The following is a 17,898-nucleotide window of genomic DNA, read 5'->3' as shown; positions in this document are numbered from 1 at the left end:
GGTGTACAAACAACAAGCAGGTGTATTAGTTTGACACTTGGGAATGTCAGAAAGTCTTTTATGTTTCGAGCCTATGCCTATCAATAGAAAGGAACGTTAGGAAATAAACAGATACCCCCCCCATTACCATTATCATCACCATCATCATCACCATTTTAACATGCATTGTTCCAATGGACAGAATTTATTAAGGTAATTTTTTTTATAGCTGGATGCCCTTCCTGTTCCCAACCCTCGTTGATTTCCAAACAAGGTAATATTTTACCATTACCAGATATATTTCCACAGAATATTAGAAATGAATGGCACAACTCTTATGAGTGTAATGCTTATTTAAAACTAACACTCACACACACACATACATATTCATACATACATACATACATACTTGTGTGTGTGATCTCCTTTTAGTTTCCATCTAACAATTCCACCCTCAAATCTTTGATCTGCCTGAGGCTTTACAAGAAGAGAAGACCCTTTCTCAAAGTGCCATGCCATGGGATTGAACCGGAAATGATGTGGTTAAAAAGCAACCTTCTACCCCACACAGTAATGTTTGCACTTATTGAACTTGAAACTATGTGCTTTCATGTCGAATATCTGTGAATAATATATGATATCTGTATATAATTAATTTTGCATTGCGAATAGGCCCCAAGAGGGCTTGTTTTGGCAGCTCAATGTGAGCAGTGATCTGATTTGTTGAATGTTTCTTGGCAGTTGTTCAAGCCGAGTACACCTCGTCTCCAGAATATGCTGTGTTTTAGTTGAGGGAAAATACTAGAAAAACATGCAAACATGATTGTGCTGAGATACAATAATTCACTTACATAATGTTAAGCTTTGTTTTTATTAACAACATATTTTTACAAGAAGAAAGAGAAAAAAACAACATTAAAAGTATAAAATCAAATTACCAAGAATAACCCTCACCCCCCCCATAACTACCTCATCAAAGAAACAAAGAAAAAAGCAGGTTTATTAATCAGCAGAAGATGGTGGGGGAGGTCATAATTGTTTGTGATTTAGGCACAAGGCTAATAAGTGGGCGGAGTATTAGTTAATTACATCGATTCCAGTTCTTCATTGGTTCTTTATTTTGCCAAATCTGGAGAGGAGAAAGTCAAAGTTGACCTCAGTGAGATTTGAACTTGGAACATCATCAGCCAAACAAGTACTGCCAGGCATGTTTGCCACTGCTCTAATAATGCTGCCACTCGGCTATAATGCCACACTGTTGGGAAGCCAGATAGGAATTATACAATTACCAATCACAACAGGAATTATGAATAAAGATAGATAACCATATAGGTATGCATTTAGTCTCACTGTAAGATTAGGCCCCACGAGGGGAATTTTGGGAGGCAAGAGTTTGTTCAGTTTCATTGTTATGTTTTATCTGTTGCATGTTTGTCTGCTATTTCTAGCACAATATGTGACCAGGTAGGGACACCTTCACTGGGTATTGTCATAATTGCAGTCATATTATTCTTCAGAATTGGCAGATGCAATGTAAAAAAAAAGGAAACGGAAAACCATGTGGCTGGGTTCCCTGACTCTGTTAAATATTGGAATTTTGATTTATAGATAGAAGATGGCATGACCAATTTAGTTAGGAAGAATTTATCATTATCTCTTCATGTTCGTGTTCAAATTTATATCTGTTAACATGGTTAATGATAAATATACATATACATACACGCACACACGCACATATATAATATATACTTACATACATACATATAATATATACTTATATATATATATCTATATATATATAAATATATAATATATACTTATGCATACCTACATACTTATATATATATATATGTGTGTGTGTGTGTGTGTGTGTGTGTTATATACTTATACATGCAAACATACATATATATATTTATAATATATATTTTATATATGTGTATATAAAAAATTCTATCTTTCTGATGTATATATGCATATGTATGTATATATATGTATATATATATATATATATATATAAATATATATATATATATATATATATATATGTTTATATATACAGACACAAGAACATGAACAAGTATGCATATATATTTATATATATATATATATATATATATATATATATATATATATATATATATATATGCATATATATATATATATATATATATATATATACACATACATGTATGTATGTGTATATATGTGCATGCACATACATACATATATACACAAACATATATGCATATTTATATACATATACATACATATATGCATATTTATAAATATTTATATATATATATATTTATATATATTTATATACACATGCATTTATGTATATATATATATATATATATATATATATATATATATATGTATATCATCATCATCATCATCATCATCATCATCATCATCATTATGCTGTGTATTTAAGAATCTGCTCTGAGCCATATACATTGGGTGTCAGTGGTATCCACTGCAGATCCATCTTCGTATTGAATTCTAGTAATGGGAAATAACTTGCTGGGTTTCCCAACTATTCACAATTTCCAATACGAAATACCTTTATGGACTTGAATAATAAAGGGGAGGGGTAAACATTGACAGAGTCTCTGTTCAGTTTGTGATCTCAGTATGATGAAATTCCTTTGGGGCTTTTGGCATCATCTATCATCCATCATATTCATAACATGTACTACTTTCAAGTTGTGAAATGTTTGGAGATTTTTGTTTTTCTAATTTTATGAATGACAGTAAAAGTACTCAATATATGATGCAGAGTAAAGCTATTTTGTTATATTGTAATGTAAGAAGGGAAATACATTCTCATTTATGTAACATACTATATTGAATATATGTTTGTTAATATATATAAACATTGTTCCGGGTTCAGTCCCACTGCATGGTACCTTGGGCAAGTGTCTTCTACTATAACCTCAGGCTGACCAAAGACTTGTGAGTGGATTTGGTAGATGGAAACTGAAAGAAGCCTGTTGTATATATATATATATATATATATATATATATATATATATATATATATATATATATATATATATGTATATATATATATATATATGTGTGTGTGTGTGTGTGTGTGTGGTGTGTGTGGGCGTGTGATTGTGTGCACCCATTTCCTGATATAATGTGATGATTGTAAGTGTCTACCACTGTCCTACAATTGAGGTTCTCATTTTCGAATGTGTGAACAATATGTCTGCCCATCATCCTGTTTGAAAACAGTGGGCAGTTGGCAACACAAAGGACATTCGAGCCTAGAAAATCTGTCTCAAAACTCTGCTGGGGATCCATGCAGGCTGGGAAAATGGATGTTAAGCGAAGATAATGGTTTTTTTTGAATTGGTAAAAAGTGATAATGTTTGGAAGAAATTGCAGAAGAAATTTGGAAAAGTGGTGCACATGGTGGGGTGTGCGTAGGGTGCTGAATGTCCTTTCATTGATCCTCGTTCTATAGAATAAAAACATGGCACAACTTGAAAATGGACTGATTGAAAGTGTCATTCAGTTACAATACTGAATTCAATGTTTTGTGAGTATGGTCACAAAAGGATTGGTTTTATCATTTTAAGCGCTAAAATTCTTTTAACAGCTTCTATGCTTTTGCGTTCCCACCATGCCAAATATGTTCTTCCTTTTGTTTGTTTTTTTCCTTTTTTTTAATCTCTCTTTTGTAGACAACCAACATACTATTCTCAACCCAAACTGTAGAATGCTTATATTTACAGAGTGGTTAAAAATGAAATGTAAATATGACAAAACCCGTAAGTATATCTCCATAGTGTTTATTACAAACATGTGCCGAAAGGATCCATTATTTGTTGAATGTATTCAAGCCATCACCGAATAACAAGCATCTAAAATGCTGGAGATAATAAAGGGAAAGTTGTAACTTTGGATATCTCTAGGCAGAGTACATTAGCAGCATAAGTAGAGAGAAGGTTCCAAAGAAACAATGCTATGTAGCATAAGTGCAACCTGCAGCAATTTCAGTTGGATGCCAGGGGGCAGAGGCGTAGGATTGAGACTTATGTTGTTGACATATGGAAAGATGAAAGGCAAATACTAACAACTGTAGGAGTTGAACTCAAAGCATTTAAAACTATTACTCTACACTATATACATAACAGATTGGTGGAGTTGCAAGGGCCTCAGGTAAAATTGCTTGATGGCATTTATTGGATCACTGCATTCCGAGTTCAAATTCTACTGAGGTCAGATATGTGGTTTATCTTTCTGGAGTTGATAAAATAAAGTACCAAGTTGGGGTTTGGAAGAGGAAAGGCATCCAGTTGTAGAAACCATGTGGAAACTGATCCATTGGAGTAAACCAAGCTCATCCAGCCTGTCAGATCCTTTTGAATCATTTAACCCATGGCGGCATAGAAAGTAAATGATGTTGTATTATTATCATTATCATTATTATTATTATTATTATTATTATTATTATTATTATTATTATTATTATTATTATTGAGTGAGAGAGCAGTGCATGCCATCAAAGTGACACTGGGGTACTAATATACAAAGCCCAGCATACCCATCATGACTACCTGTCTGATAAGGGTACAGCAGGCACATGCATTGCGACCACATGGGTGTGACATAGTGATTTCATATGAAGGTTAACAGCACATGACCTTACAGGTGGGGCCCAGTTAGAATTTTCTTCAGGTCGAGTAGCCCATCGCTCAACACATTACTGGTGCATATTTACTTATTCAGATCAACTCAGGATATAACTAAATAAATATCATACAACACTTTAGTACAATATTCTTCTTTTTCTGCCAGTAACCAATATTTTACTTGAATATTCATTATAGAATATGTTTGGAAATTCCATTACGTGGCTATATTAATACCATCTTTACAATGGCGTAGTGGCTTATTTGCAACCCCTTGCCTGTGAAGGACGTATATTCTTGCACTGGACATTGTAGAGTACTTCTACATTAAAATATATTAAAAATATCTTTATGGTCAGCATCTCGGCATCAGGTTGGCCTGAATGATATATTCAAATGTCAAATCTACTGTCTTTTATTCTCTAAGTTCAATATTTTGTTGTTTTGTGGCTCAATTACATCATTCCATCTTCATTATATATACATAAATATACACATATGTATATATATAAATGTATAAATGCATGTGTGTATGTACGCACGTATGTATATGTGTTTATGTATGTATGTATGTAAATATATATATATAGGTGTGTGTATATATATATATATATATATATATATATATATATATATATATATATATAGGTGTATATATGGAAATCCAATCTGTTGTGTATTGAGAGATATAATACAATCTTACTGGAATCTAAACAACTGTAGTAATAATCTATAAATATGATATTTAGTCATTTAGTTTGTCATTTAGTTTGTCTAAATGTCAGGAATACGTATCAGGTCTTTTGGAAATGTTACCGATGTGACGTGGGACTAATATCGTATCCAGAGAGAAAGATAGGAGAAAACAAAAGAAGGGAAAGTGTATGTGTGAGAGAGAGACAGAGAAAGAGAAAGAGAGAGCGAGAAGGTATTTCCCTTGCTATTTTAATATCCTGAATCTGGAACTCATTTGAATCCTTTATGATTTAAAGACAGGACGAGGGAAGCATAGAGAGAGAGAGTGAGAGAGAGAGAAAGAAGAGAGAGAGAGCGAGAGAGAGAGAGAGAGAGAGAGAGAGAGAGAGAGAGAGAGAGAGAGAGAGAGAGAGAGAGAGAGAGAGAGAGAGAGAGAGAGAAGGAAGACATACCGATGGTTTTTAAGAATAGTAAGGAATTGGAAATACAATTATATATGGCTGTGTGGTAAGAAGCTTGCTTTTCAACCACATGGTTTCGGGTTCAGTTCCAATGTGTGATATCTTGGGGAAGTGTCTTCTACTATAGACTCGGGTCGACCGAAACCTTGTGAGCAGATTTAACAGACGGGAACGGAAAGAAACCCGTCGCATGCTGCCCGCAGGCGTTTTTCCGTGTTGCGCATTATGATAAGCATGGATAAAAGAAAAAATGAAACAAGAACGTAATAGACGACTACAAAACATCCGGACAGTTGGACGATACAAAAAAAGAACAGGAAAAAGCAAGGACAGATCATTGAAGATGATGTATGTATGTATGTATGTATGTATGTATGTATGTGCGTATATATATATATATATATATATATATATATATATATATAATCAATTCAAAAAAGCACAGAGAAAAGGAATATATAAACGACCGCGTGGATCTAGCACATGCAATGTATTAATAATATATATATATATAAATATATATATATATGTATGTATGTATTTATATATATATATGTCTATATGCGTATGCATGCATATATAGACACTTATGCGCTCATTCTCTCTCTCTCTCTATATATATATATATAGATATATATATATATATACACGCGCATACATACATTCATATATGAAAAAGTATATGTGCGCACACACACACACACACACACACACACACACATATATATAGACCATATATACTTGCACAGGCAGGCATACATATATGTATATCTATAATATATTGCCTAAAATTATCTTCATATTTGTGTACAGTTTACTTCTATAAATTGACGAGATCTTCTGTTAACAATCTTGTGCCGACCATTTTTTTCTAGTTCCTATCTATAACATGCAGCATTTCATCATCTCATTATGTCTAATTTTCATATCAAACGCACTTCACATATCAACATTTTAGTGATTCTTTTCTTTTTTTCTGTCATCCTGACACTCATCGAAGGATATTTTATTCTCTCTCTTTCCAGTTGAAATCGATCTGATGGATTTTTCTGGAAACATATTAAACTTGTCTTCTTCTCAGCGATGGTATGCAAATGAAGTTATTAACGTGGGCGAAACCTACGTTCTTCTATCTGTGGAACGTAAGATAAATCTTTATGCATAGCTTGTATAATGATTGGCTTTCGTTGGGAGACAGTGCATGTGTCTGTAGTTTATATTCTACAGCTAGTTATTTCTCTGAGCTATGATTACTGGAACCTTAATAGCCTGACCAGCTGACCACATAATCAGGAGTTCAGCCATTCTTACAGCGGACTAGCAACTGTGTTGAACACTCAAGCGAAGTGTATTATTTCACTTGTGCATTTCGATTTCAGACACAAGGCTATTTTATCGCCTCCGAGAAAATGATGAAAGGCAAAGTCGACCTGAGTGGAATTTAAATGCGGCTATTTTCCCGGTGTGCTGACGACTCTGCCATCTCACCGCCGCCTTCATTTGCTTATATCGACAGTGGGTTACCTGAGTCAGTAGAGAGTTGGATAGAAGACATTGTGGTATTGGTTCTCTCTTTGCCCTTGTTCACTTCCTGCGGAGATCAAATTTGCCTTTTATCTTTCTGGGTCGATAAAATAGTACCAGTGCGGCAGCATGGCCGTAGTCCAATGACTGAAAGAAGTCGAACACTAAAGGTAAAAGATTCACATAGGAATTGATGGAGAGGCTGAAAGAAAAATTCTCAAAGAACAAATCAATAACAGATCGTCTCTGCAGCACCATCCTGCAAACTGCCAAGAATAACAGTGTCATATAGTCAGTCCTAAAGCATTCGCTGTCTTATTGTCCCAAAGCAAGAGAGAGAGAGAGAGAGAGAGAGATCATCAGTGGAGTACTTTTGTTTATTTGTGTGATCGATCATGTCTGACCTTGTGTTAAACAAAACAATACACAGAGATAGAACTTTAACACTAAAATCATGCCTAAATTTCCGAGAAATATTGCAATCATCCTAGCATGAATAAAATGTATGTAAAAAGTTAAACAAGACAGTTATTCTTTAAAAAAAAAAAATATTTATTTTACTTTTAATTATGACAATTTTTTTTTGTTATAAGGAAGAAACTAAAATAATTTGTAGTCCAATTAACAAATGTCTAGAAGACATCATTCATGCATAATCAAATTTAATGTAGACTAACTTCAACGATAATAATTTGGATCAGTCATTTTCCATATCAATTACTTTTGGTATTTATTGTTATTTATTTCTCAAGATATATTAAACAGTTGTATAGACGTAGCAACGAGTGGTATAATTTACCTATTTCAGGTGACAATGGGAATATCAAATATATTTCATTATTGGAAAATCTAGAGAAAATCCACCCTGAACTTTACAGTAGGTATTTCCTTCCCACTTGTGGAATCATTTTGTCATTTATTTATTTTTGAAATACTCTCTTTACTCAATCACTCTCTCAAACGACATCACTTAAAGTATTAAATTCCAATGTATATGAGGAACACAGATCGATAAATCGAGTACAATGATCAATACTGGGATAAGTACGATCGTACCAAAAAGATCTTGGTGGCGATGCTCTAGCATGGCCGTAGCTAAAAACAGAAATCCTGTGAAGCATTTAAGACATATGAACAAATATAGGCGCAGGCGTGGCTGTGTGATAAGAAGCTTGCTTACCAACCACAGGGTTCCTGGTTCAGTCCTACTTTGTGCCTTCTGGAGCAAGAGTCTACTACTACAACCTCGGGCTGACCAAAGCCTTGTCAGTAGATTTGGTAGATAGAAACTGAAAGAAGACCGTCGTGTATGTGGTTGCCCTCACTACTGCTTGACAACCGGTGTTGGTGTGTTTACGTCCCCGTGATTTAGCGGTTCGGCATAAGGAACCGTTAGAATAAGTAGCATGCTTAAAAATATTTTTAAAAAGTAGTGGAAGCGATTCATTCAACCAAAAATTCTTTTCGACGGTGCCCCAGCATGGGCGTAGTCTAATGAGTGAAAACAAGTAAAAGATTTAAAAAATATATATATTTACCTGACTGAAGCAGTGTTTTATATCTTTGTTAGAATTGGACGCAAATGGAAAAGCTCTGCTCTTCAAATCGCGTTTAGTTGCATTAATACAATAAGCGAAGCAGTTTGAAAAAAATAATGGAATCAGAGCTGAACAACCGAATCCATTTAAAAATAAGTTATTTCCATCGCTCTACAGCTGCTACATTAATAGTATTTTACTTAGACTAAGGCCACAAATACATAACGAGGATTGAATGCTGTGTTGTTCCTTTCTCTGGGGAATTAGTTTCGTACGTGGAATGAATTAGATTTGATTAAAAACCAAAAAGTGGGTTGCAAAACTATACTGGATATCTTCGCTCTTTTATGTTCGTTGGTGAAATATTGACTGAACTTATCAAAAGTTAGACGTAATTCTTCTCTTCAAAGATAAGAAGAAAGAAAAGAGAAAAGATGAAAGCCGTTCCCGGAAATGGTGATTGCTTGCAAAAGATGTTCAACTTTAATTTAGATTTTCTCAGTTGATAAACAAGAGCCGGAGTGTCGGCCACGTGGTTGCGAGATCGTATTCTGCTATATTATTCCTTTATCTTTTATTTGCTCTAATTATTGGACCACGGCCAAGCTGGGGCACTGCCTTGACGTGTTTTAGTCGAACAAATCGACCCCAGTATTTAATTTTTAAAACACTGCTACTAATTCTAACGGTCTCTTTTACTGAATTGCTAAGTTAGGGGGACGATAACGAAGGAACACCAGTTATGCAGCAGGTGGAAACACACCCACACTCACCCACCCACACATATGTGCAGCTGCAGAATTTTGTTACTCGGGGAGCCTCTGTGTGGTCGTCCAATATGCTACAAATAAGAGTCAAATGTCATTTAAAGCACAGGCGGGTAGGGGTGGGGGTCTAAGTCGGATTACACCGACTCTCAGTTTTCTACTGGTATTTAGTTAATCGACCCCAAAAGGATGAAAGGCTATGTCGACCGTGACAAAGTCTCCAAAATATTAAAATCTCATTCGGCCTGGTGCTCAGTTCGATAGCAGGACTCAGTAAAATTTGTGGTGGTCAGAATGTGTCCGTAATTTCCTTCATTGGTCATATGCTTTGAACCATCATAAGATGCTTTTAACCATCTTGAGAAACCTGTTATACTTACCATCGCGAAACTCTCTCTCCAGTGTTCACGTCTCGGTTTCATAGAGCAAATCTTTCCTCTGCAGAGGCTCCGAAGAAGCATAGCGTTGTCGACAAAACAGATTTGCCATGTAATAACAGGAATTTAACTCCTTTTCAAACACATTTTGTGTATAACTTTATAAATACACAAACGCAGTTAGTTTGATAACAATAGCCTTCAGATTGTATCTCATTTCTATAAAATCATCACAAATGCTGTTTGTAATCGTTATATCCATTAGAAAGAGCAGCCCGATCTCCATCAAACAACATTCTAGAGTCTTAAGAAGCAAACGATAATGTGACATTTGATAACACAGTGTTTACTTCTAAGAACACACGATGTTTGTTCGATCAACGTCAACCTGGATTAGATAATAGTTGTTACGTTGCACGATTCTAGAAACCTTTATACTTTCAACTGCCGTTTGATTTCGATAGCAACACTCTAGAGCAAGAATCTTAAACTTACCGCTGCCAAAATTCATGACACCATTATTTCCATTCTGCAAGACAGACACTTTTTACACATGAGAGCATTTCTGTGCTCTACGCATCATGCTGACATTAACCATCCAGCCGATATGCTATTCAATCATTTTCATTTAATATTACGATTCTAGTCTTTACAAATGAGAACTAGAGAATAGAAAAATGGCCTTTAGCCTCGTGTTTGTCTACATTAACATTGCTATCGAATTTATATCTTCAGTATTTCACCTTTGAGTCCTATCAGCCAAAGTTCAAAGCATGAGCCATGCTATTACAAATGGCAACAAAGAAATTTAACTCTAATAGGTATTTCTATTTTTTTACTTTTATCCTGATCAATAATACGACGAAAAGATGTTGTTTTTCAGACAAACTGGAAGGATTGTCAGGAAGTTCGAAATCACCAGCAAGAAGTGTAAGCGGGAAATCAAGAAAGTCTGGCAAGAATAGCAAATTGAAATCAAGTCCGTCACCAAACATAAATCAACGTTAGCAGATGGGATCTTTTGAAGATGAAGGTCTCTAACCGAAAGAAGTGCGGTGTCAGTTTATCGAAAACACTTGATCGAACTGCAAATGATCGAAAACAGTTACTTAAAAAAAAAATCAGTCGATTGATGGAACAGTAGCTCGAATCGACCAATTAAGCGAATTATAGTAAATATTTGAAATACGAAAAACAGGGCGAAATAAAAGGAAACAACACAATGTTCCATTAGTTTCTTCTTCTTCTTCTTCTTCTTCTTCTTCTTCTTCTTCTTCTTCTTCTTCTTCTTCTTCTTCTTCTTCTTCTTCTTCTTCTTCTTCTTCTTCTTCCTCCTCTTCATGGGGCGATAGATGGCAGAACCATAAGCACGTCGGACAAAATGCTTAGCAGAATTTCGTCCGTCTTTATGTTCTGAGTTCAAATTCCACCAATTGCCTTTCATCCTTTTGGAGTCGATAAAATAAGTACCAGCTGAGCACTGGGATCGATGTAATCAACTTACCCCTCCCCTCAAATTTCTGTTCCTGTGTCTATATTTGGAAGGACCATTAACTGTGTGTACGTTTGATGTTTCTATTTGTTGCCTAAGAATTGCTGTAGATTATGTTAATGTCCCTTTATAACCACGATCATAGATGGTTCTACGTTCTACGGAAATTGAATCAATATCCAAAATATCAATATCGACTTAATACAATTAAATAAAAATAACTTTATTGAATCAAGTTATGGGCACCTGAAAACATACGTGGTGTAATCTTTAAGGTATTGGCTTACTTCGACGGTAAACATAAACACGAGCGCTTATGTAAAAACGACATCACTTTACATAATTTAAGAAAAAGTTATTTTTAAGAATTGTGGCATTATAACCTTTTTGAGAAGGTATTTTCTTTTTAGCGTTTTCTGTAATTGTATTAATTGTTGATTCGAGTAAGGGTTACTTCGATCATTTGTTTTTTGGCCAACGCTTTTCGATATATAGAATTTCGATCAACTGTTTTGTTTTAACTGTATGCCTACCGCATCTGCACATCAAAATAATTTTGTTTACATTTCAAATTACTTCCCAGCCGTTCGGAAGTAAAATTTCGAGACAAATAACAGCTTGTACATGCAATATTTTCTTCCATATTCCATCATAAAATTTCTATTCTCGAACCATGATGGTTAACTGGTGTTAAAGGCAATCCTGATATTATTGACCAATGTTTTATCATTTGACGTACATGAATCAAACGATAAATTCTATTGTTAAGCATGCTTAACCAAGCTGTGAAGTTTTATATCCCAAGCTAAAGACCAAACATATTTAGAGATCAACAGCCTAAGCGTGATATTAATATTAATCCGCTTTACACTCGCTCTCAGGTCAAACAGGATTAAACCAGGCCCGTTTTTAGTTATGTGTACAATATGCTATTATTTCCTGGAATCTCTTTCCGTTTTCATCATCGGATCACCAGATTCTAATTGTTTGCTTTACTCTAATTAATTAGCTGAGCCATGAATACACTATATGAAAAAATAATTACACACACACACACACACGTATTATATTTATATGTATAATATATATGTATTATTTATATATATATAATATTATATATATGTATTATTTATATGTATACTATATATATTTATATATATCTTTTATATACTAAATGTGAAATGTATATATTATCTATCCTTCTGTGTCTCTCTTTCTTTATCTCTCTCTTCCTCTTTCTTTCTTTCTTTCTTTCTTTCTTTCTTTCTTTCTTTCTTTCTTTCTTTCTTTCTTTTTTTCTTTCTTTCTTTCTTCTGTCTGTCGCTCTCTCTGTTTCTGTCTCACTCTTCCTCTCTCTCTTTCCCTATATATATATATATATATATATATATATATATATATATATATATATATATATATATATATATATATATATGTATATATATATATATATATATATATATATAAGGAATTGTCTTCTGTTCGTTTTTACATTCAGTATATGTTTCGTCGTTTGTTATGTACATGGATATATATATATGTATATATATATATATCTATGTATATATATATATATATATATATATATATATATATATATATATGCGCGCGCGCGTGTGAGAGAGAGAGAAGAAGAGAGGAGGAGAGAGCGAAAGAGAAGGGGTCATGTGACCAATCGATTGGCAGAATCGCTAGACCTTCGGCTATATTCCTTGTAAAATTTATTCGGGTTCTACTCGTTCTGAGTTCAAGTCTTGCCGACGCCAAATTTATTTTTTAAGTAAAAGAAAGAACCATTGAACTACAGAGCTGATTCTTCCTCGATAACCTTCAACTTCTTCTTTTTAACTTTCTCTCTTTGCCACTCTCTGTGTTTCTTCTCTCTCTCTCTCTCTTAGAATTCGGTAGATTACAATATAATGTTATGTAAGTAGAAAGTCGGCAATTACAATATCTCTTTTCTGCAAGGCAATTGCAGCAAAAGAATGCGACAGAGCATAAAATATGGCTTTCATGATGATAATGATGGCATTATTGACGACGACGATGATGATGGAGATGATGTGATGACGACGACGATGTTGTCATGAAAACAGAATTCATGTTTCAACGAAGAAGTTTAATGTTAGAAATTCCAGTTGAATAAAGGATGTATATTCGGCCGCAAGTCAAAGGGCCTGGGTTCAGTCCTAACAAGAAACTTCATCAGTTTCAATATATTAACAACTTGAGTTCTATTTCGCAACAGATCTCACAAACGTTAAGGCGGCCTGCTGGTAGAATCTTTAGCACGCCGGACAAAACGCTTAGCAGCATTTCGTCCGTGTTTATATTCCGAGTTCAAATCCTGCCGAGATCGACTCTGTCTTTCGTCCTTTCCGGGTCGATAAATTAAGTACTAGTGAAACGCTGGGGTTGATGTTATCGACATCGCATCCGTCCCCTCCTCAATCCCCGAAAATGCTGGCATTGTGCCAAATTTGAAACCAAACTTTATCAAGAGCTTTGGATTGCAGGAAGAGTTCGAGTCACGTAGTGTCTGGTTTCGGTCCCGGTTCCTTTATAACTTCAAGTTCCTCATTTCTGCGTCGATCAATTGAAACGTCGGTCAATTACTAGTCTCGATTCAATTCTCTTCCCGCATATATCTTCCTGTTCAACCCATTGGCATCCATCACACAATCCAAGTGCTATATCTCCGGCATCGATTGTGGAAATTTCACAGGGAGTACCAAGGCCACGCGTAGGACTGTCATCTTCTTTCCTGAGCAAATCAATAAATTCAAAGATACCACCACCCCATTGGTTTAAACGTAGGTTCTAAAAATCTATCTCAACAACATATACCTCCTTTATTTACAATATTTACATTTCACGGATATTCGTCCTCATCTCGTTTGTTGTTAACACAACGTTTTGGCTGATCTTCGTCAGGTGTGTTGGAGAAATTTCGAACCTGCGTTCTCATTCCTAAGGTATTTTTAGATGTTGTTATCATCATCATCATCATCATCATCGTCATTATCATCATCATCGTTATTATTGTTTAAGTCAATAATAATAATAATAATACTAATACTAATACTAATAATAATAATAACAGCGAAAAATATCTTAGGAATGAGAACCCAGGTTCGAAATTTCCCCAAGACCCCTGATGAAGGCTGGAGAGTATACCAGCCGAAACGTATTAACAACAAACAAGACAAATATCCGTCAAATGTAAATAATGTAAATAATGTACATAATTCCTCATCTCTTAAATATAGAACTGTAAATACGTCCTTGTTTCTTAAATACATAACTATCTTTCAATGAATGTTATTTGTGCATCTTTTTTTTTTTTGTCCACTCACTTTCATGCATATATGCGTGTATTTATGTATATATACTCCGAAAAGTCTGGGGAGATGGGCCCTCTTTCACGTCCACGAAACTTTTAGTAACACGAAGAACTAAGTCAACCTGATATCCAGTCTACACAATTTCTGCTTGGTGTTGTAATGGCTGGTATTTCCGTTCGTTTGTTCACTCACTCATATCATTGATACACATATATGTGTGTGTGTTAGCGTATAAATCAATATATTAGAAATCAATAATCGATAATTAATTGTGAAACAGGAAATAAATAAAATGATTCATAAACTTCATGTGACAAAAAACAAAAACAACTCAAAATGAAAACATCAACGACAAATAAACAGGAAATGCAGAAATAATATTTTCAAAAGATCCGCTACCTAACCCCACACCCAACAGCTAATTTGAATTGATATGTGTAAAATTATTTTCATCAATCAATAATTATATTTCTGTAAGAAGAAAAATAATTTAAATGAGTCAAAGCAATCGCAAATATACAATGTGTTCAAAAAGTCTTTCCGCAGTAAGTATTTAACGGCTTCGGGCGATTCTTGTACACTGATACTTTACTTTCTCCCCAGAAAAAAAAGTCTGGCGGTGTTAAATCAGGTGATCTTTGTGGCCAAAGTTCCTTCGAAATAATCCGTTCACCGAAAAACTCTTGAAGTAGCACCATTGTGATGAGCAGAATAGAATAAATTCACTGCTGTGAGACTTTCTGAACACCCTGTACCGCACTCTAATGAGTGGAGCAAGTAAAAGATAAAAATTACATGAACTGTAGGTATTTGGCTGATTTTTCTAACAGAATCGAGCGACCACGTAAAGGCTCCCTGATTCTGAAGTGTTCGGTGGCTTATGACATGAACAATTCATAAGAACCAATATGCGTCCTATGCGTTCCAAGGCAGCTTGTTATGCAATTAATGTCCACCTTTGCGCGTCAGAGAAATGTAATTCATTTAGGAAAGCAAAACAGCCTGTTTTTCACCCCATCTAACACTGGGAAGGTCACCGTCCTATCTCTGAGGAAAACAAGGCTAATGTGCAATTGTAGCAATAAGCTGCGTGATTTGTTAATTTGCACTTTTGAGATTATAGAGTTTCTCGAAGAAAATAATAGAAGCTGTGATTTTCGTATCAAGTGATGAAGAGATACGTTGCATCTGCATAATGCTCTGACAAATGGCATAGATTGAAACAGCTTCTGGTAGCAGCAGAATAAAGATATAATGAATATAATATAATACTTCCTTCACAGCCCTCGTCACAGTTGTGACACTGCATTAATTTGCCCCTTTCAATTATAGTTAAGTTAGATAAATACAAGTGGTTGAACTGCAGCAACCTTCATTCTTGAAGTGATTAATTAGAATTCTCAAGCAATGATCAACTATGTTTAGCAGCTTTTTAGAGCCATGCTTAGCACTGGAAGGTGTTAATTGCAATAGCTAGAAGGATAGTTTATAATTTGCAGATGTTAAAACCGGGGATAATTAAGTGAATAAACTATGCTAATTCCTCGCAGACTAACACATTATCACTTCACGCAGTCCTGATTCTTTGCTGGAACGGCAAATATTTTTCTTGCTTCTTCTCGAACATTCTACAGTTGCCACGAGACACAAACTTTTATTACTGGTTTCTTGCACTAATTATACAAAATGTTATGACAACTTCTTATTGTTAAATTGCCTGGAAATATGTGTTAGATATTGATTGGATGAGCATCCTTCTCATTATACTTCCAGCAACGAAACCATATTATTAAAATGAAAAAGCAATTTTCTCTGACGGTTTAGTCGTGAAGACTTTGTGAAAATTGTCTCATGTTAATTGTGATATAAAGAAAGACATTTATCATAAATGTTTGAAAGTCTTTCAACCTGAAGCAAGTATTTGTTTTATGCTTCGTTCACTCTCTCTGCCTTGATTTCTCTCTCACCTCTCTCTCACTCTTCCATTTTATTCTTTGAATATGACGGAATTTATAATCGTTGGTGCTGTAATCGTTATTATTCGTTTAGCCAACATTTTTACTAAAACCAAGAAACTACTCACAGATGATGGATCGATTGTTTTGTTTTATTTGCATAATTTAAAAGTCATATTTTCTATAATCTATTCAGTTAACAGTTACAACAGAAATGAATTTTAAAATACTACGAAAAATATTCCAAACTTTTCTGTCCATTTTCCATTGATAGATGCGTTATAGACACACACAAAGTTAGACGCACGAACGGTTCAAGTAAAATTAAGGATATCTTTTCGAATGTCAACAAGTGGAGTTGTAACACGATTCCTACAATTCGGAATGATGTAGAAACCCTCTTATTGCTTCGATCAATGAAAGCTCAGGAATTCAGCCGTAAAAGCAAGCATCACCCTGTGACTGTCTGCGTGCAGATTCAAAGTTGAAGACTTCCAGTAGCATCCGCTACCTTTATCGGTCGCCTCTTTCCCTGTTGCCAATGGAATTACAAAGAAAATGTGAGGATGTTGATGCTGATGTCTTGGTTTGTCGAACGAGCTGCACAATTGAATTGCATTAGAATGGGCTTGGTTTGTGCAGTCAGTCTTACACTTTTGTCCTTCACACTTGTGTTGGTCTGGTGCAAGAAGTGCCACGAACCTGGTTGCTATCAGGATCCGGGATTTGTAAGGAGTTACCGTTTCTTATATGAGCAGCTGAAGAGCTGAAGGGACTCACCTACCCAGGATCTTTTGGTGTGTCTGTGAGTAACCTCTTTCCAGAGACAGTTCCGTGACATGTTTACTAACTCATAGCTGAGACCCTAGATGGTACTACTACTCCGAGTCAGTGTAGACCTGGGACGTATACTGGTTAAGAGGTGGTTCCACACTCTTCTAAACCTTGGAACTACCGAACCAAGGCCTCGATGCCCGATGCTAGAAATGAAGAAAATCAGAACAGTTAAAAGACTGAGAAATTATATTTCCGTCCCTGACTTAAGACAAAAATGTTGGTTACACAACGAACACTACCGTTTGATTTCTGTTCCTTCGATTTGTATTAGATCTGAGTAGC

At 34.9% G+C, this 17,898-nt stretch overlaps 1 protein-coding gene across 2 annotated transcripts in view; it reads left to right on the top strand.

The window, feature by feature from the left end:
* Positions 1-11,221, top strand: part of LOC106874628 (uncharacterized protein CXorf65 homolog) — a 124,681-nt gene extending 113,460 nt beyond the window's left edge. For both annotated transcript variants that reach the window (XM_014922423.3, XM_014922424.3), the window contains exons 2-5: positions 3,675-3,761; positions 6,808-6,924; positions 8,115-8,183; positions 10,872-11,221. In XM_014922423.3, the coding sequence (XP_014777909.1) occupies positions 3,675-3,761; positions 6,808-6,924; positions 8,115-8,183; positions 10,872-10,996 (398 nt within the window). In that variant the 3' untranslated portion in view covers positions 10,997-11,221. The remainder of the gene's footprint in view (positions 1-3,674; positions 3,762-6,807; positions 6,925-8,114; positions 8,184-10,871) is intronic.
* Positions 11,222-17,898: the final 6,677 nt, after the last annotated feature.

This window comes from Octopus bimaculoides, chromosome 18 (genome assembly GCF_046866305.1).
Source record: "Octopus bimaculoides isolate indiv1 chromosome 18, ASM4686630v1, whole genome shotgun sequence".
Classification (NCBI taxonomy): domain Eukaryota; kingdom Metazoa; phylum Mollusca; class Cephalopoda; order Octopoda; family Octopodidae; genus Octopus; species Octopus bimaculoides.
Note: the sequence above shows the minus strand (reverse complement) of the source record. Positions and strands in the feature narration are given on the sequence as shown.